At 58.6% G+C, this 19,031-nt stretch overlaps 1 protein-coding gene across 2 annotated transcripts in view; it reads left to right on the forward strand.

Annotated features, from left to right (window-relative positions):
- The window catches only part of WWP2 (WW domain containing E3 ubiquitin protein ligase 2), a 34,539-nt gene that overhangs the window by 1,228 nt on the left and 14,280 nt on the right, over positions 1–19,031 (forward strand). The window contains exons 2-8 of one of the 2 annotated variants that reach the window (XM_027744521.2): positions 1,490–1,573; positions 2,201–2,348; positions 2,621–2,739; positions 7,799–7,936; positions 8,683–8,779; positions 13,145–13,356; positions 15,720–15,936. In XM_027744521.2, coding sequence (XP_027600322.1) covers positions 1,504–1,573; positions 2,201–2,348; positions 2,621–2,739; positions 7,799–7,936; positions 8,683–8,779; positions 13,145–13,356; positions 15,720–15,936 — 1,001 coding nt within the window. In that variant the 5' untranslated portion in view covers positions 1,490–1,503. Of the gene's footprint in view, positions 1–1,489; positions 1,574–1,951; positions 2,105–2,200; positions 2,349–2,620; positions 2,740–7,798; positions 7,937–8,682; positions 8,780–13,144; positions 13,357–15,719; positions 15,937–19,031 lie in introns of those variants that run through there. The other variant, XM_039384466.1, reaches the window with a different exon arrangement.

Here is a 19,031-nt window from a genome sequence, read left to right on the forward strand (position 1 = left end):
CGGGGAATTTGCCCATGGGATGGAGCTCGGTACGGTCTGATGAGGGTGCGGGGAGAGAGCAGGGAGGAAACTACAGCACAGGGAGAGGGGCTGGACCTGTTGGAGATGCTTCTCTCCTTTTTCTGCTTCCCCTGATCGGGGAAGGGAGAGGTTGGAGGTGCCCCAGTTGTGGCCAGGCAGGGGGGAACTCTTGGCTTTAGTGTTGTGGGAGGAGGTTGAGTTTGACCCCACTGAGCCCTTGCTGCTGCCCAGGGTGACAGAGTTGAGGCTTCTCTTTGCTCTGCCCAGGGTGAGCAGCGAATGGCCCCATCTGCCCTGCTGTGTTGGGGGCTCTGGGCCATGACCTTGACCCCTGTCCTCTCCAGCTCCTCCTGGAATGGCAGGAGGAGGAGGCAGTGAGCCCAGGGCTGACTTGTGGTCTCAGGACCTCATGCTCCTGTGTGATGTGTGACCTCACCCTCCGCTCTGTGGTCCGTGGTTTCAGCAGAGGCCTGGCCACGTGCCCTGCCACCCTCCCTGGTGTCACAGCGCGTGTCCTTCCTGCCTGGGGGTGACACGGAGGGGAAGGTGCAGCAGGAGGGGCAGGGGAAGTGCCATGACAGGGACACGGCACCGGGGATGGAGAAAATGGTGGGAGTACTGGGGGACTGCGAGCTCTGGGTGTGCAGCTGGGCCTGCCCTGTGCCCACAGCAGCTGCAGCCCCAGGCCCCTCTGACATTGTTTAGAGTAGACAGGATGGGTTTTCCTGTAGGATTTCAGGAGGAATTTCTTCATAGAAAGAATTGTCAGGCATTGGAAGGGGCTGCCCAGGCAGGTAGTGGAGTCTTCATCCCTGGAGGTGCCCGAGGAACGACTGGATGTGGCACTCAGTGCTCTGGGCTGGGTGACAAGGTGGGGATCGGGCACAGGTTGGGCTCGATGCTCCTGGAGGTCTTTTCCAACCTTAATGATTCTGTGGGATTCTAGGATGAGACCAGGGCTGCCCTTGAGGGATGTAGCCATTTCCCTGTGCTGTGACAGGATCTTGCTCTGTCCTGCCACTGCCACTGCTGTGTCCCTTCTGAGGGATCCCACGTGTGGTGACACGTGGGCTGCTTGTGAGGTGCTGTCTGTGGGGCAGGGCTTTGGTGCCTGCTCTGACCTCTGATCAGCACTGGCCTTTCGGTCAGGGGAGCTGCACTGTTCAGATGGGGTGTCTGGAGGACAGACACTGCCCAGCTTGACTTGTGGCAGTGCCATTGAAGGGGGTTACTTTCCCAAAGGAGGCTTCTCTCCCAAGGACACAGTGTTGCCTGTGATGCAGGGCTGGTTTATCAGGAATGAGAGGGAGCCTGTGTTTCCCGGGTGTTGCCCATCCCTTGCCCAGTCTCCTGCCGTGTGGGTTACTCTCAGTGGCATCCAGGCTGTGTTTGGGCCCTGGGCTGGGACCCCAGTGCAGCCCCAGCTCCCTCGGCCCAGCGCTGAGGCGTCTCCTCTCTGTGCTTCCAGCCGGGGGTGATGCCATGGCCGCTGCCAGCTCCAGCAGGGCCAGGGCTGGGCCGCTCTGCGAGAAGTCCCAGCTCTCCGTGAAAGGTGGGTCCTGTTGCCTCGCTGGCAATCCCTCTGCCGGGAATGGTGTCTGTGTGTGCTCTGCTGCACCCCGGGCTGGGAGCCCTTCCCAGGGGAAGCAGGAGCTAGGGTGCCCGGCACTGCCCTGTGGGCTGGGCTGGGCTGGGCTGGGCTGGGCTGGGCTGCTTCCCCGCCCGGCTGCCGTGGGGACGTGGCTCCGTGGCCCTGCCAGTGCCGCGCCGGTGCTCCCGTGGCCGCGAGATGGCTCCCGGCACCCGGAGCCGCGTCCCCTCAGAACCTCATCTCAGAACCTCATCCCCTCGGAGCTGTCCCCGGCTCTGCCCCTCCGCCTGGCACTGCTGACCCGGGGGTGCCCCCACCGCCTCGCCTCCACCGTGGTCCTGTGCCCTGGGGTAGGGAGGTGTCTGTGGGGACAGTGACTCCCCTGCAGCCCTCGGGAGGGTTGAAGATGGGGGCCAGGCAGTGATCAGGCTGGTGGCAGCCATCGCTGCCATCGGGAGAAGCACTTCCTGCTCCCCCTCTCCCAATGCTACGGTGAGTCCTGGCCCCCGACCTGGCAGGGATGGGATGGGACGGGGGGTGACAGCAGGGCCGGGGGCTCCCCCTGACCCCATGGCTGTCCCTGCCCAGTGGTGTCTGTGAAGCCCAAGGCCCAGAGCCGCCCGGCACGCATGAACTGCTACGTGGAGGTGGCTGGAGACGGGCTGCCCAGTGAGACCAAGAAGACGGGGAAGCAGATGGGCATCTCCGAGCTGCTGTGGAACGAGATCCTCACCCTGTGAGTGCGTGTGACCCCCTGGTGTGAAGCTGGTGCCAGGGCTGGCTCCCTGTGCTCTGCTGGGCCGTTGGCTGGGGACAGTCAGAGCTTTTACCCCTGGACGACAATGCTGTCAGGGGCAGCCAGGTTGGGAGGGCAACAGGAAGGGGAGTCTCCTGTTGCCCCATGGCCTTGCCCACCTCCCTCTGCTCCCTGGAGCTGGCACTGCCCGCTGCCCAAGCACGGAGCAGGCATGAGGCCACAGTGACAGCCCCCTTCTCTGGTCTCTGCAGGAACGTCACGGCTCAGAGCCACCTGGAGCTGAAGGTGTGGATCTGCCATACCCTGAGGAACGAGCTGCTGGGCGCCGCCTCCATCAGCCTTGGCAACCTGCTCCGGAGCGGTGGGAAGCGTACGTACGAGGGGGTCCCCCAGCGGGGGTCCTGCACCTCACCTGCCTGGAGGAGAGGAGAGGGGTGGCCGCAGCAGCTCCTGCATTCTCCGGGAGGGAACAAGGTGCCATTGTGTGGCTGGGCTGGGGGCTGGGTGTGACGGAAGCCGTACCTGCGTCAGCCATGCCCCTGTCAGCCATGCCCACGTCAGCCAGGGTGCTGCAGCCGGCTCGGAAACACAAACCCCTCTGCTATTTGCTGCCGTTTGCGGTTGCCAGAGTGTGGCTCGTGACAGCAGCTCCCACATAAAGGCGGCCATTCAGGGCCAGGGTGGTGCGAGCGGCCGCGTGGGGCTGGAAAAGGCTGTCTCTGTCTATTCCAAGCAAAGCTTGTGAGACACAGACCTGGTATTGAGCAAGGAGAGGGGCCTCCTGTGCCTCGGGGGGATTCGGGGCTGGGTCAGACCCTCCACGGTGCCAGGGCCTGGGGTGGGCTGCTTCCCCTGGCACTGCTGCTGCAGGCTGTGAAACCACACCGTTGTCCCTGCCACGCTCCCTGTGCTGGGCAGGCTGCACCTGGTCTGGGTGTGGAACACTGAGGGACATGTAGGAGCTGTGCTGCCACCGCTGTCACCTCGCAAAGGCCCCGAGGATCTGAACGTGTGCCCCGAGATGGGCTCTGTTGCTTGGGATGTAGGTGTCAGACAGCCTGAGGGCTGTGGGGGCTGTGCCCCGGGGCGCTCTTCCCTGCAGCTTTCCTAGCCGAGGTGTGCCGATGCCGGCCGGGCTCCTGGAGCCGCCGTCGCTCCCGCCCTACCTGCGGGGGCACAATCAGCTCTTTCATTCCCAGCCTCCCAGGGGGCTGTGTGGAAAATGAATGGAAAAGGCAACTGGCTGTTCGAGCTTGTCCATTAACATCTACCAGAAAAAAAGTGTCAAATTTTTCCTTGACACCGTGGGCTGGGAGGGAGGACTCTTAAAGCTGCAGAGCCTGCCCTGGCCTGCCAGGAAGGTGCTACCATGGGCTGGGGGCAGCTGGCACTGCCTGGGCTGTCTGCTTCTGTCTGCCCATCTTTTCTGGGCTGGCATTTTCTCCCTCCTCTTCTCTGCAGGTCACTGCTCAGCCTTCAGGCTTTGCTGCAGCTCTGAGTGGGGCAGAGACTGCTGGGGGTCCCCTGGGGGTCCCATGGGAGCCTTGAGACCTCTTCCCTGGGGGCTCCTCACCTCCCGGGAGGAGGGGATCTCATTCCGTCTGCCTACCAGCCCAGGGAAGGCAAGGGCATGCAAAAGGCCTCTGGAATTTCAAGCCATCCCTAGTCAGACACTTAATGTGTGTGAGGCAGCAAAATGTTGTGCCCTCTGCCACTGGAGGGACCTGGCTCTCCTCTCCCCATCTTGGGAAGTGCTCAGCTGGAGCAACCCTTCCCCAGGGCTGCTCCTGCCAGGCAGCAGCCCCTCTCTCTGCCTTCACTGGGCTTGTTACTGTTTTGATGAGGTTCTCTGTGAGTTACTAGTGTGTGAGTGTAGCTGTGGCCTTCATTTTATTCCTTTCATTCCGCTCAGTGGGCAGGAATGGATCTGGTTGTGGGCAGGACAGTGACGTGCTTGGCTCCCGCCTGCCAGGATGTTGCTGGAGCTCCCCCCATTTCTGTCAGCCCTCCTGCCAAGCACGCCTTGCTTCAGGTGAAAAAGTCTCCGCTCCAAGGCCTGGAGCTTGGAAAAAGAGCTCAGTGACAAGGCCTGAGCTCGCAGGAAAGCTGGGAGAGCCTCTGGAGCTGACAGCCTGGCTGTCGCAGGAGCTCCTGCTCTGGGCAGGGCCAGCCTGGCTTTGGGGCTCCCAGCACTTTCCAGCACCTTGGCAGGGCCTGCGGGGCCTCTCCGCTGTCAGGCAGAGTTCTCCCGCCTCTGCAGGGATTGGATGGGAAGTGGAGAGGTGGGTCAGAATGAGTTCCATCACCAACATGAGCTGGAGCCTTCCAGGAGCTGAGCTGCTCCCAGGGCTCCTGTAAAGCAGCTCATTTTCCATGGCACAGCCCCTGCCCTGGTCCCTGAGTGCCACCTCTGCAGAGACACCTCTTGGTTCCACCTCTTACTTCGCCCAAGGAGCAACCCCAGCTGGCCCTGCACCGCGGGCTCTGTGGAACCCCATACTGGGCCCTGCTGGTTTTTGCTGGTCCCACTGTGTGCTGAGTGGCACCACATTCCAGGGCTTTACAGATCTCAGAGAGTCCCCACTGCTGTGCCCCAGGCAGAGCTGCTGGAGCCATGGCCTCGTGGGACCCTCCAGGAAGCCAGCAGCACTTCCCAACCTCTGGAAAGCTGCAGCTCCACCCTATAATGGCTGTGATGCCAAAGGAGCTGTGCTGTGCTGCGTGCCCTGGCAGCTCCCTGAGCTGGCTTACTGTGGCTGGGATGTAATCTCATAAAACTGGTCATCCAGCCAGTAGGTCACCATGGGGGTCAGACAATGCCCATCCTATGTCACCTTTCAGAGGAAAGAAGTAGATGTCCAAGGCTCTCCTCGTTATCCCTGGCAGATAAATGGGGTGGGACATAGTTGTCTCTAAGCTGCTGGTGGCTGAGGCTGGGTCAGCAGCATGGGCAAAGCTGCCCTGGGGAGACTTTCACGGGACATTTAAGATTATCCCTTCCTGTAAACTCTGGGTTCTTCCTTGTTTTAGGAATGGCTGTGGAAGGTCTAGCTTTCCTCCTGCTTCTCCCCATAGGGACTTGTAGCCACAGCTTGAGGTCGTTCCTTTGGCTGTGGAAATTCACAAAGGCTGAGCCAGTCTTCACCTGCTCAGCACCAGGGAGCTTTGATCCATCCCAGATAAAACCTGGACAATCACATGGACCTATTGGAATGGGACCTGGCCTTTGCATCCAGTGGGACTGTGCAAAGAGGGTTTGGGGAGCTGAGAGAGTGGGAAGCACCATCTGGCTGGCTGGCTGGAATTCTTCCTGGATGTGTGCATGGAGATGGAGCCATCTCAGACAAGGTGTTCCAGAGGGGCTGCCTGTCCCGTGTGGCAGCTCCCTGGGGTCAGACATGTGTGGTCCCCGGGGGTCCTGGGGGCTGGAGCTCAGCCTGGGGCCGTTATCGCACCGGCTGCTCCCAGCCTCATTTCTTGGAACCGTAAATCCGCTTAATGGGCTGGGTGGGAATTCCAGCTCACCTCCGCTAAATGGGAGCTCTGATGCTGTGTGCGGGGCACTGGAAGCAGCTGAACTGAGACCTTATTCAGGACCAAATCACCCCCCGACCCCCTCCCAAAATAATAATAATTCCTCTGACATTCTGGCAGCCGGCGGGACAGAGGCAGCCTTTGTGCTCGGCCCTTCGGGGGACCCGCCGTCGGGGCAGCAGCAATGTCCCTTTGTGCGTCCTGCACGCTGGACGGGGACAGGGAGGGGAAGGTTCTGCGAGTGTTTATTTTCTTTAAAAAAGCTGGAGGGGGGGAGAAGGAAGCCGGCTGGGAGGTTCATGTTCACATCCTCCACTTGGAGACACCTTGTCTTTGCGCCTCGGCCGAGTGCCCGCACAATGAGGGCTTGTACGGCCCTGGAGTGTGGCGCTCACGGAGGGGGATGGAGGGACCCCAGAGAAAATGCGGATTCCTATGACTTGGAGGAGCCAGGGGGGAAACAGGGTCTGGGTTTGTTCTGGTTTTTGGCCGTGCTCAGTAGCATCTTCTGTCTCAGGCTCTTAAAACCGCCTGTGAGGTCGGTTCCCCTTGGAAGCAAGCGGAGAACAGCTCTGTGAGGCAGAGGAGGGAGACCGGGCTCAGTAGAATCCCCTGTTGGATGATGGGTGGATGATAAGTGACAGCTGAACTCCAGCCTCTGCTGTACCCCTGTGAGCGTGTGCCCCTTCTGTGCAGGGGATACCTGTATCCTTGGCACTACAAACCAGAGACTTCCCTGAGATCCACAAGTGCAGCCTGTCTCATAGCCCTGTCTTTGCCACAGACCCCATGTCGCTGGGTTTTGGGATGCCTTGGAGGAGGGGGTGCTGAATCCCAGCACAGACAGCTTGAAGATAGAGGTGGGACAAGGGGTCCATAGGTGTGTGCTCCTTCCCTCCTGCTCCCACTGGCAGGAACCACACCCCGTCCCCGCGTCGCACCAGGACAAAGCAGGTTGCTAAAAAATGGTGCCATTGTGTCATGAGCAATCCGTGTATAATACAAATATTATTTGAGCAAATGAGTCAGGAAGTGTCTGGGCTGCTGTCCCAGGCTGGCGCAGCCACATTTTTCTGGCCTTCTGTGGCGGAGCTGGGTGTTTCAGTTGGGCTGGCTCCGGCAGGCATTGCTGTGCTGGGGTGGGTGCTGTCACCCAGGGGACCAGCCCTGCCTGCCCACAGGTGCTGAGGGCTGTGCCTGTGCCCCCATTGCCCCTAGGGACCAGCAAACTCTTGCTAAAGCTGATAAAGCCAAAATGGTTCTCAAGGGTGGGAGTGGAGCTGGCAACTGTCTCCAAGAGCCTCCCAGACCATGCCACACACTCCAGAACCTTCTGTGGAGGCAGTCCGATGCCTCAGCACAGTGTTTGGAGTGTTCCTGTTTGCGGACAGCCCTCTGTGCCGCTGTTGTTCAGTGGAACTGATTTATGGGGATGTGGTGGTCACCATCATGAAGGACCCTTCTTGCCCCATGTGTTGTGTTAAATCCCTTGACTTTCCTGCCAGGATCTGCCCTACAGCCCCAGCTCCTGGATCTGTGAGCAATGAGGGTCTTGGCTGTGTCAAAGCCAGGGCCCCTGGGGCAGCTGCAGCCCCAGTAAAAGGGTGGCTGGTGAGGGAGGGTTTTCCTTGGGAGAAGGTGATGAGGCTGGCTGGGGATCCTCGAGCAGTGCTGAAAGATACCTGTAGGTGTGAGGCCAGTGCTGATGGTGCTCACTGGGACAACTGGCCCTGAGGGAGCAGGCACCTTTGGGGGGTGGGGGAGGCCTGTGGGGGACCCATCAGGGAGTGGGCCAGGGGCCTGATGTGGGAGCTGGGCTGGTGGAGCCACATCCATCGCAGCTGGGATCCCAGTGGTGACTGGTGGTCTCTCTCCCTGTCCCCTCTCTCCCACAGTGGAGAACAGGCAGCTGACCCTGGACCTGCAGACGGAGAACAAAGGCAGCATTGTGTCGGGCGGAGAGCTGACGATTTTCCTGGACGGGCCGGCTGTTGCTCTGGGAAGCCTTCCCGATGGCAGTGCCGGCACAGAGGGTGAGTGCCCGGCCCCACGTGCGCGCAGTGGCTCCAGGCACGAGGCGCTGAGTGGGGAGAGGAGGGGGCTGAGCCCACGATCCCCAGCACCCCTGGGCCAGTGACCCAGAGCCAGCACCTGCCTCCTCTCCCAGATGAGGCTCCGGTGCCAGCCCCGCCTGCCCTGGATGCTCACGAATTCCTGTGGAATTGGAGCAGGAGCGTCGATGGCCTGGGAGGAGCAGCCCTTCTCCAGGCCCTTCTCCAGCCATCCACATGGATCAGCCCCTTCCCTTGCTGTTCCTGTGGCCTGTGGAAATGGTTTCAGTGTTTCCTGAGCAGGGCTCCCCATGGGGACATGTACTGATGGCTGACCCATGAGCCTGCCAGGGGAGGGAGCAGAGCTTGTGCTGGACAGGGGCTAATGTGTTGCTTCCCCCTGGCTCCTTCTCTTCCTTGCTGGGAAACAAAACTTGTGTGAAATCTGGGAATCTTGGATGTGGCTTCTCTCCTGGTGCTGCCAGTTCTGCAGAGTCCTGCCTTCTGCTTGGAGCTACAGGGTGCTGGGCAGGGGGGGCTGTGCCCTCACACAGCAGTGGGAGAGGAGAGAACCCAGTGTGAAGGTGGGGTGTCCTTGGGTGCTGGGGGTCTGTCATGCAATAGGTGGGGCTGTTGTGCTTTTGGGGCTCCTTTCTGGAAGGTGAGGAGGGAAGAGCTAGTAGGTGTCTCAGTCCTTTTCTTCACCCTCCCATTCTTCCCCCATGCAGGGTCCCAGGCACCTGGACGGGACCCCACCAGCGCGGCTGCAGCCACGGAGGGCCGACACCAGCCTCCCAGTACCAACTGCTTTGGCAGCAGACCAAGGTGAGGGCCCCAGGCTGTGTGTCCGTTACTGAGAGGTTGCTGTGGCCCTGTCCTTTTGCAGTGCACCCCACTCCAGATCTCCCAGTGAGCCCCTACCACAGCCCACGGGAGAGGTGGGGCAGGGGTGGCCTGTCCCGGGGGACAGCAGAGCTGGGGGTACAGGGGGTGACTGTACAGACAGGCTGTGGCTGGCCTGAGCCCCTCCTAAAGGGTTTGTCTCAAGGAGTATCAGGTCTGTGATGGCCCAGAGAGTTTCACCAGTTGCTCCACTGGCAGCCGAAGGAATGTTCTGTCTGGAAGTGGGGCAGGCTGTGACCAAGCAAACTAAGAAAGTGGGATCCCTTCAAATGTGGATCATGGGGACCCCCAGCTCTTCCCTAAAGCACAGCCCTGGCCAGGCACTGGGAAGCACAATGGTCCTCTGGACAATGGTCACAAGAGGACACTTCTGAAAGTCCAGGAGCAGGAGAAGCAGAGCTGCAGGGAAATAACAGCTGCTTCCAGAGGAAATGAGATGCTTGGGCAACAGGCCATCCTGTGCCTGGCTCAGTGCCCTGCCCTGCCTCTTTGCTGGGCTGGAGTGGCTCAGCGCTGCTCCTTTTGGAGCTGTGGTTATTGGGAGACGTGTCACACTGTCAACATGGAGTTGAATTTAACACCTATTTATATTTCCAGTGTGGCAGTGGCCCAGCAGCCTGTACAGATGTTCTGGATAGGAGTGTGGCTGTGGAGAGGGCGCCTGCAGCCTGCTTGTGGGAGGTTCTGCATGGCCCAGGCTCAGTAGCACTCTCAGCTACAAGCCCCACACCTCGAGCTCTTCTGCTCCTTCATCTCCTGGGCACACACCAGAGATGATGTTTTTGGCTCCAAAAGTGACCATGTCCTTCCATGCTGTGTGTTCATCTTCCACCCAAGGAGGGAGAGGGATGGGGCGTTGGGAGTAGGCTGTGAACACAGTTTGTGCCCTTTTGTGGTGGCTGCTCCTGTTGATTCCTGCTGTCCAGGTGTTAAATCATTCTCAGAGGTGGGAAGTGCTCAGTGACCTGAGAGAGCTAGGCTTGGCAGGCACTTAACAGCTCTCAGTAGGTGCTAGAAAACCTGCAAAGAAAGTTCTAGTTTGGGAGGCTCGGCCTGGTCACTGCCTGCTGCCCCTTCCCTGCTGCTTTTCCATTGGCTGTGAGGAGTTTCGTCTTTGAGTGTTGAAGTCTGGCCAGGACTTCTGCAGACACCTGCCAGGTGTGCCTCTGATCATTCCAATCCCATGGCTGCCATGGCGTGGGAAACTTCCAAGCTAGTCCTCAATCTGTGCTGCACTCCCCTGAATTTAGGGTGTTCTGGACATACCTGCTCAGGTTGATGTGTTACTGCTCTGTGGGACAGAGCACTGCTGGATGTACCCACCGTGAAGGCAGCTGCCTGCTCCGGGGTGGAACACGGTTCCCTTGCGCTTGGGAATGCTGTGTGATGGTTGCTGTGTTTATACACAGAGCCGTGTTTATTTTCTGGGCTTGGTGATGGATGCTGGCAAACTCACTTGCCGACAGGATGGGAAGAAAAGGGTCATTCTTTGCTCCTCAGCTATTTCTACACTGTCCCCACGAGGGAAACAGCTTGGTCAGGCTTCTCTTTCTTCTCCTGAACAAATGTCATCTTGGGATTTGCTGCTAATCTTGGTGGTGGGGTGTGAAATTCCACAGCCCTCTGTACAGGGAGAAAACAGAGCCCAGGGGGCCTTAGCTGAGGGCTGGGGCCGTGGGTGCCACAAGCCCTGTTTGTCTTGTGGAAGCCCTGGCACAGGTTGCCCAGAGAAGCTGTGGGTGCCCCATCCCTGGAATATCCAAGGCCAGGTTGGATGGGGCTTGGAGCAACGGGATAGTGGAAGGTGTCCCTGCCCATGGCAGGGGGTGGAATGAGATGGGTTTTAAGGTCCCTTCCCACCCAAACCATTCCATGATTCTCTCATTTGGGTGTTGGTCTCCTCCCCTCTTGGCAGGGACAGGGGGAATTTCTCATCTCTGTATTTTTGGGAGCTGAACTCCCATTGACCACATGGCACTGGGGCTTTCCTGCCCTGACCTCTCACAGCCAGTGCTGGCTCTCTGTGCTCTGCCCTTCCTCCTCTTCAGTGACAGTTTGGGGACTGATGTGCTGAGTGAGACCAAGACATGCTGCCACCTCTGCTGGCATCTCATGCTGGGACCTTCTGGCCACCTCAGCTGGAGAAACTGGCCATTCCTGTGTTACATGGCCAGGGTCTGTGTTGGCCACTGTTGTGTGGGGGCTCTGCCTTGGCAGAAGTGGGAGAGCTGAGTGGTTGATGTCACCTGGATGATCCCATGTTCCTTTTTGGCACCGTCTGCCCTGGTCCAGGTTAGGGTTGGGGCAGCCACCTGAGGTCCCCAGTCGATGGGGTACAATGGGGTCTTGTTCCCCCCGGGAGAGGGGCTGCCCCACGCACACTTCACTCCGTCCCACCATCTGTTTCCATCTGTGCCTTGCCTGATTTTCTCCCCGCTCCTATTTTAGGCGCACATTCCCATCCCGCTGTGCTCCGTGGCCTGGCTTTGTTTCCAGTGTCTATTAAAAGACAATGCCCAGATGGGAGCACTCGTGGGAGGGCTGGGCTGGGCGGCGGGCTGGCTAATTCAGGCTGGTAACCCTGTGCCTCCGCCTGGCAGCCTGGAAACATCCTGTTTTGGTTTCTAAAAACTGCCTGGGCAGCTCTGAGCTCATCTGTGCTGGAAGGGCAGGGACCAGATCTGTCTCGTGCGGAGGGGGCTGCTCCTGGTGGGACTGGCTGGTGCCACCTGCCCGCTGCCCTCTGGCCACGGCTCTGGGGCCTGCGCTGCCTCTGGCTTCGCCATGGGGTGACTGTGGGGAGGGGGTGACTGTGGGGAGGGGTCCCAGCCAGCTTTCGGGAGGCATGTGATGTCAGGATGCCCCGCTGAGGTGGCAGTGAGGGGCCACCTTTACCTCCTGACCAGGGAAGAGGAGCCTGTTCTGCACCTGCAGATGCTCCACGTCCCCAGGTGCTGGTGGGCAAAGCAAACCAGCACGGAGCCGTGTCCGAGGGTAGCCAGGATGTCGGGGGTGAATTCATGGTCTGAGGAGCCTCTTGAGGAGCCCCTGGGTGGGGCTTCCCTCCTGGGAGTCCGTGGCTGGTCGAAGGGCTCACAACAGCTCTGTTCTGCCCTGTGGCTCTTATCTGATCTATTTTCAACAACCATCTCCTGCTTTCCCATGTCTCCTCCCGATCCCAGTCCTGCCATGAGCTGCTCCCCAAGGAGAGAGGCTTTGGAATAAGTGGGAGGAACCAAGGGCTTGCTGGAGCTGGCAAGGGTGGCATGACTGATCTGTGCCCTGTCGCTGCCAAGCTGCTGTCCCCTCCCAGCGCCAGCCCTGACACTCGGGGACAGTTTGTGGGTTTTGCCCTTTTAAGGGTAGATTTTGGCTGGGGCAAACTGACGTCTTGGTCCTGCAGTCCTCACTCTCCGTGGTTGCTGCCCTGGCTGCCAGCCTGGGTGGAGGTACCTGGGCTCTGCCTCTGCCCTGCCCCCGGATTTGGAAAGGCAGCATCCCCCCCCCTCCACCCTGTCTCCCTGTCCACTCGCAGTAACAAATTCCTAAGGTGAAACTGAGCTTTTTTGGGAAGCCTCTGTGCTGCCTTGGGGACCCAGGGTGGTCTGAGGGGGAGTTTGCCAGGGGAGCTGCAGGTCCTCTGCCCACAGAAGTTGGGCTGCTCTGGCCATGGGGACATGGAGGCAGGTGAGCTCCACTGTGACACAGAGACCCCCAAGAGATGGAGCAGCTGCACCTGAGCCAGTCACAGCCTGTGCTGTGATTTCAGCTTCCATCTTTCCCAGCTGCTTGTTCCCTCCTTTTCCGGGGGCCACGGCTGTCTTGGCAGCAGCAAACACTTGCACCTTCCTCACCTGTTTCTGTGCAAGGCTTGGAGCGAGGTGGGAGGCACCAGTGAGGATCCCCTCTGTGGTGCAGGAGGTGGGGCTGCCATGGGATCTCCCCTGGCATCTGCAGGGGTGCACGGAGCAAGCTGCCAGGAGCCACGGTGTCTCAGGGCTGTGAGCTGGTGACTGGCCATGAGTGCCCAGGGCTGTTCCTTGGCATGTGAGGTGGCCACCCACAAACAAAAGCAAGGGGTTGTCACTCAGGTGACTCCTCCGTGGGACTCTGCCTCTGGCGGGTTTGAGCAAGCAGCATGAAGCTTGGGGCAGTGCGCTGAGTGGAGGCACGTGGCTGCATCCCGCCCGTTCCCAGGGATGGAATCGGCACAAGACTGAGGCAAAAAGACAGGAGTGGGGTTTTCCATGTGATGTCTCTCACCTCCCATGTTCTTTTCTCTCGCAGGACGCACCGACACGCGGCCGGAGTGGCCAGGGGAAACACAGGGAGTGGAGAGCAAAGTCCCAGCGCCAGGAGCCGGCACCGGCAGCAGGCCAAGAGCACACAGCATGCCAGCATGGCCAACGGCACAGCCAATGGCACGGCCAACGGCACAGCTAACGGCACTGCCAATGGCACAGCCAACACCATGGCCAACGGAGCAGTCAACAGCACAGGTGAGCCAACGCTCAGGGAGGTGGGGACCAGAGCTCAGGGATATTTATGGTGGAGAAAATCCATTTCCGCTGAGATGATGGATCTTGTAGTGCCTAGGAATGTCCTCCCTGTGAGTCGATTGATTTTTTTTTTTTACTTCTACTGCTGATAAGCCGCACAGCTCCGCAGAGCTCTCTCATAGGATCGGTGCTGCCTGTCAGGAATGATTCCTGTGGCTCCACTCTGCAGCCACCAGCTCCAGGTGTTTAAAAGGATACTGGGACAGCAGCATCACTGACGCCACAATGAGGAGGACAGTTGTCACTGCTGAGTGGACTCTTTTCAGGGTTCAGCTGAATTTCCCATCAGCCTTAAGTGAAGATCTGAAGTGAGGAGCAGCTGCCTGTGGAGCATCAGCAAAGGCACAAACCCACCTCTCAAAGGGGGCTGGTTCTTGCATCAGAGGGTATATTTGGAAAGGTTTCTCTTGTGTTTTCTTGGGTTTGTCCACAAAGCCCTGAATCCCTTGTGGAGCAGGACTGGGGCCTGCTGAGTGCCTGACTACAAAGTCACATGTGACTGATCTGTTTTCCTTCTCTAGCTTTCATGGAGCATCTCTCACTCCTCCGCACTGAGTTTGCTTTTGTGGGAGATCTGGAAGGAAAAGCAGAGTGTTTCATTTAGGAAAGAAGGAAATGTTTTGTTTAACCCAGAAGGAAGTTGGGGGTTTTTTACATTTCATTGGGAAGACCTGTAACAACGCAATTTCAATTTTGCCAAAGCTCATTTTTGCCAAAGGCCAGCCCTCCCGAGTCTCCTCACTCTGTGGACACTCCCTCAGGCTGGGGACAGGATTTTGTTCCCAAGTACAACTTGGCTTCTTGGCTTTGGTTTGTTTAAAGCACGTTTTACTGGCCCAGCCGCAGCCTCCCCAGTGGCTTTATGACTGTGCTGTCCTTGTTGGTGTTTACCGCTCACACCCTCTGTGCCTCCCACAAATCCTGTCGGTGATGACTTGAGGATGGGGAGAGGAGTGTTTTGGATGGCTGGGATTAGTGTTGGACACCCTGGAGTGCCTCTACAAACCATCCTCTTGCCCTTCAGTTTGGTACATTTTGGTGATGTTGCCATGTTTTTCGAGCAGGCTGTTGCAAGAACGTCCCTGTTACATTTGTCACTCTCAGCTGTAATTTCAACAAAAGGAGATTATTCCCAGGTGTATTTTCCCCACAGTCACATTGTTCAGCCCTTGCTGTGTTCCCCCTGGAACCCTTCCTTATCAGGTGAACTTTGGATCAGCTTTTCCCTGCTTTGTCCAGGACTGTGATCAAACCAACCATGGCATACTCAGCTGCGTCATTCTGTAGGTTCTCTTTAGAGACTGGCACAGCGTGACTGAGGCTTCTAAAACTGCCCTTTCCCAGGCTTGCTTGACATAAGGGGCAGTCAGGGACCTCCTCAGCTGGCTGCCACAGGACTCTGGTGGAAGTTGCTGCTGACCTGAAAATCTTCCTCACCCTCAGTGCTGCCTGGGGGCACCTTCAACTGCTACTGTGTCCCAGGATCCCTCTGGTGCTGGAGGATGTTGTCCTGCCACCTTCCAGCTGCCAAGCAGAGTCCTGAGCACTCTGCCTCTTCTCCAGAGTGTCTGTAGCTCTTCAGTCTCCCATCTGTGGTAGTTCATACTGGTTTTTCCTACGATACTAAATATTTGGGCTTCCCTTATGGTTTTGTCCATTTCTCAGCTCTAAATTGTGGAGCTCTGTCTGCATCCCATACTTTGTTCCTTGTTTCTGGGTTGTTTTTAAAACTTTTGCTTTGCCACTCCAGCCAGGATGTCTTGTAGCAAAGGTTCTGCTCAACTGGGCTGCCAGGTCTCAGGGTTTTGGGTATCTAATAAGTATTCCTCAAACAAATTCCCTTTCATTTTTTTGCTTAGCATTTTCCTCCTCATCATTTTTCTTTGTAGTTTTCCTTTGCTCTGTCTCTTCCCCTTCCCTTTTTCAAAAGTTCACTGGAATCCAGCAACATTTAGCTCTTTCTAGTGCTGTTGACTTGCTGAGCCCAGGTTTCATTCTGCCTCGGGGGAGATGCTGCACCCACAGTTTTGGAGGGCCTGCTCATTCCCTGATTTCCCATCAGGGATGTAGTGTGTTTCAAGTGGCTGAAGAGAAACTGAGCACAAAAAAGTACCCTCTGCTTTTGTCTCAAGATAGAGGCAGTGGTTCCTAGAGGGATCCGGGTGACACAGGTGCTGCCTCTGCTGCAGGCTGGGAGCACTGTGAGTCCCGTGCTTGGGTTGTCACCCAAGCTCTGCTCCCGGGAGGATTGGCCAGATCCCATCCCCTCCTGGGTGCTGACCCCCTGCTCTCTGCCCTTCCAGTGAACGGGGACACCGTCAGTGCCGTGGACATTGAAGAGGACAGGCCAGCAGCGGGGGCGAATGCTCCGGCCCCGGCGGTGTCCGGCACGACCGATGGCCCCACCGCTCCTGCCCCTCCTGCCCTGCCAGGCTCTGGAGAGGCCGAGGAGGCAGCGTCCGGCTCCAGTGCCCCCCCGGCCCGGGCAGCAGTGCCCGCCCTGGATGCTCTGCCCCCTGGGTAAGCTCTGCTTTCTGTCTGAGACTTCTGCATGGTGGGTTCCTGTGGGCCTCGGGGAGGGAGGCAGGGCCCTGGAGGTGGGGACAGGAAGAAACTGGGACACTGCTGTGGCCTGGAAGGAGAGGCTGTTTGAGGGAGGGAAGTGCTGCCTTGGGAGCTGGTGGGAATGCTGGTGCTCAGTGGAGCAGGAGTGGCCTGGGGCACCTGTGGGGATCCCTGTGCCCTGCTCACCTGGCACAGCCTGTGTCCCCTGCTCTGCCCATCTGCTCAGGATTGGCTGCCATGGATCCTCTGGACCAGGGGCTGGGCTGTGCCGGCGGAGGTTTGGGGCAGTAAAGAGTGGATGGCAGCACAGTGCCAAGCAGCCTCTCAGCATCCATGCAGAGCTCTCTGCTCTCCTGGGACTGCTGAAGGGATCAGGCAGAGGAAAACACACGGGAGAGCAAGTGTGGATTTCCAGGGAGCTCCCACTGAGCAGGAGGGCACGGACATGCTTGGGGCATTGGCCACTGCTGGGGGCAGATGGGCAGGACCCTCCAGTAGCAGTGCCCGTTCTCCCTGGTGCGGATGCTCCTCCTCCTCGGGCTATGGAGAAGGGGGAGGAGAGCGGGGCTGGAGGAGAACAGGGAGGGGCTGAGCAATGCCCGTGGATGTGCTGGCTGTGGGGGTGTCTGGGCTCAGCCCCCTCTGTGTTGCAGCTGGGTCGTTCTCCCCTTGTATCAAACACCTTGAATTCTGGGCGGGGGTGAAATGGGCTGTGTTTGGGATGAAGGGAGCTGTTTATTTTCCCTTGGCTGAGGCGATGCCTGAAAGGTCAGGGCCTACTCGTGTGTCAGTCACAGGTAATTAGGGTTAACGGCTCAGTGTGCCTTTATGCCGGGTGTGTGAGGGGTTCTGTTCTCCTGGCCTGGGCGCTTCCTGTTTCCAGGCAGCTGGAAAAGTCCAGTGCTCTCAAAAAGGCCTTTATTCCAGGCAGAGCTTATGCCCCTTTCTGCTCCTACCAGGTAGACTGAAGGGCTCCTTTTCCCCACCTGGGGTTGGAAACAGGCTGTTTCTTTCCTGGGGTGGAGAAGCCTGCAGATATCTCATGATTTGGGGTTCTGAAGGCTCGGGAGGCTGCAGGCACTGCTTTCTAAGACATGCCAGGCTGGATTTGCCTGGTCCAACCAGGTATAAGGGTGGCCCTGTCCTCCCCACCACTGTATCCCTGTGGAGCTCACAGACCAGAGAATTGTGTGTGTCGGAGCAGGGAGGAGGATAAAGCTGTTGCGCTTTGGAAGACAGATGGAGAGGAATGGTAGAGGAGTAGTGAGCCATCCTCCAGGCTGAGCTCCCAGAATTTGGATATCTGGAGACACCTTTGATTAGTGCTTTCTGTGCCAGTCCCTCCCTTCCTGGCAGTGGGATCTGTAGGGGGAAGAGGGTAGCCGCTCTCTGGCATGTGCTGCGTTTGTGCCATGCTGGGCTGGCTTGGGCAGCACTCACCTGCTTGGGATCAAGGTCTTCCCAGGTAAAGGAGAGCGGAGAGTTGAGTCCGTTGAAGCCCTGAGAGCTGCCAAACCAGGTCCTGGGCTAACAGGGATTTGCTAAATTGGGATTGCACAACACACTGTGTCCTGGGGGTGGTGTAAAGGAGCTTCTGGGGCTCTCTTGAGCCCTGATCTACGACGGCTGGTTTTTGCTTGGCTTACCACACCAGGGAATTACTTTGACTGGTGGTTTGGGGCCCTGAGTGGGAGATGGGGATGCAGAATAGCCCCTCGCTGGCCCATCTCTGCTGGGATGTCTGTGAGGGAACACTGCAGAGCCCGTGAGGGATGGCTTCTGCTCTACCACTCACAGGAGCAACATTCCCTGCAGAGCTGCCAGTCATTCCAGGCATGGCGTCCCTCCTGCTTGCCCTGCCTCATTCTCCACATGCCTCCTTGCATCCCTGGGAGCATGGGGAGCACTCTCTTCAGCCTGTGTTCTGGGCTGTGACAGATGGAGGCAGAGCATTGGGTTCATGTGGGGATTCGGAGCGATTTGCTCTGCTCAGATCTCTGGGCCTCAACATCTGCACCAGGTGTGGTGGCTCAAAGGCATCCCTCACACAACTGAGAGTCTGTCCTAGGGGCTGGAGGGTGCTGGAAGGAGTTCTGAGTAATTCCAGCCCCAACAGTGCCCAAAACCTCCTTCACATGCTCCAGGCAGAGCGTTCCCTTGTGAAGCCAGGAGCGTGTGGAGCCGGCACAGCGGCCGCAGTGCCCGAGGCCTTGGGCGCAGGGTCCCGGCTCTCACTTGGGGTTTCTGAGTGGATCGATAACAAAAGGGGGCAGGGAGGCATAAGAGCCCCTGGCTCCTGCATCTGGATCCTATCAGGGATGATCCTGCACTGGGACAGCCGGCCAGGAGGGGGGTGTGTGCATGGCGCTGTCTCGCCCGCACAAAGAGGTGCATTATGTTGCCTGGCAGGAGCCACAGGGCTGTGGTTTCTTACATAAGGAGGGTGTTTTGTTTGGACTACCGAGTTGTCTCAGCTCTGCCACTTCCCAGTGCCCGTGGCTCCCTGCATCCATGGCCATCATGAGCCTGTGGGTAGCTGGAGGGGAGCTGCTGGGGGCCATCGTGTCAGGCGCTTCATGCTTGCAGTGTGTGCACGTGGGGAGAGCTGTCACTATCCAGTGCTCCCAAAACCATGGATCTCCTTTGCTGGTGGCCATGTGGAGCTGGGCAGGGTGGTCTGAGTGAGGATGGGATGTCCCCAGTGTCCCCATCTCCCAGGCTGTTGCTGTGTGTCAGCAGTGACTGCGGTTCATCACTGATGGCAGGGACTGCTGCCCACAGGGTGAGCCAGCCCTCAGCAGATTTACTTTGCAGATCACCAGGGAGCTGCTGGTGAGGAGCCTGTGAGCTCATCAGTGTTTGTACAGGGTGTGACACAGGGGCAGAGGACGTCAGTCAGTAGCTGCCACCACCAGCAGCTCTCCCAAATCCCGTGTGGCTCTTGGCAGTCATGAGGGCACCCAGAGGGGTATCTGAGGGATCCAGAAACCTGGAGGAATCGTCATCATGGGATTTCTGGTCTCTACAGCCACGGGAATGGTATGTGGGGC

This window comes from Pipra filicauda, unplaced genomic scaffold (genome assembly GCF_003945595.2).
Source record: "Pipra filicauda isolate LSUMZ 115617 unplaced genomic scaffold, ASM394559v2 scaffold357_size738173_pilon, whole genome shotgun sequence".
NCBI lineage: Eukaryota > Metazoa > Chordata > Aves > Passeriformes > Pipridae > Pipra > Pipra filicauda.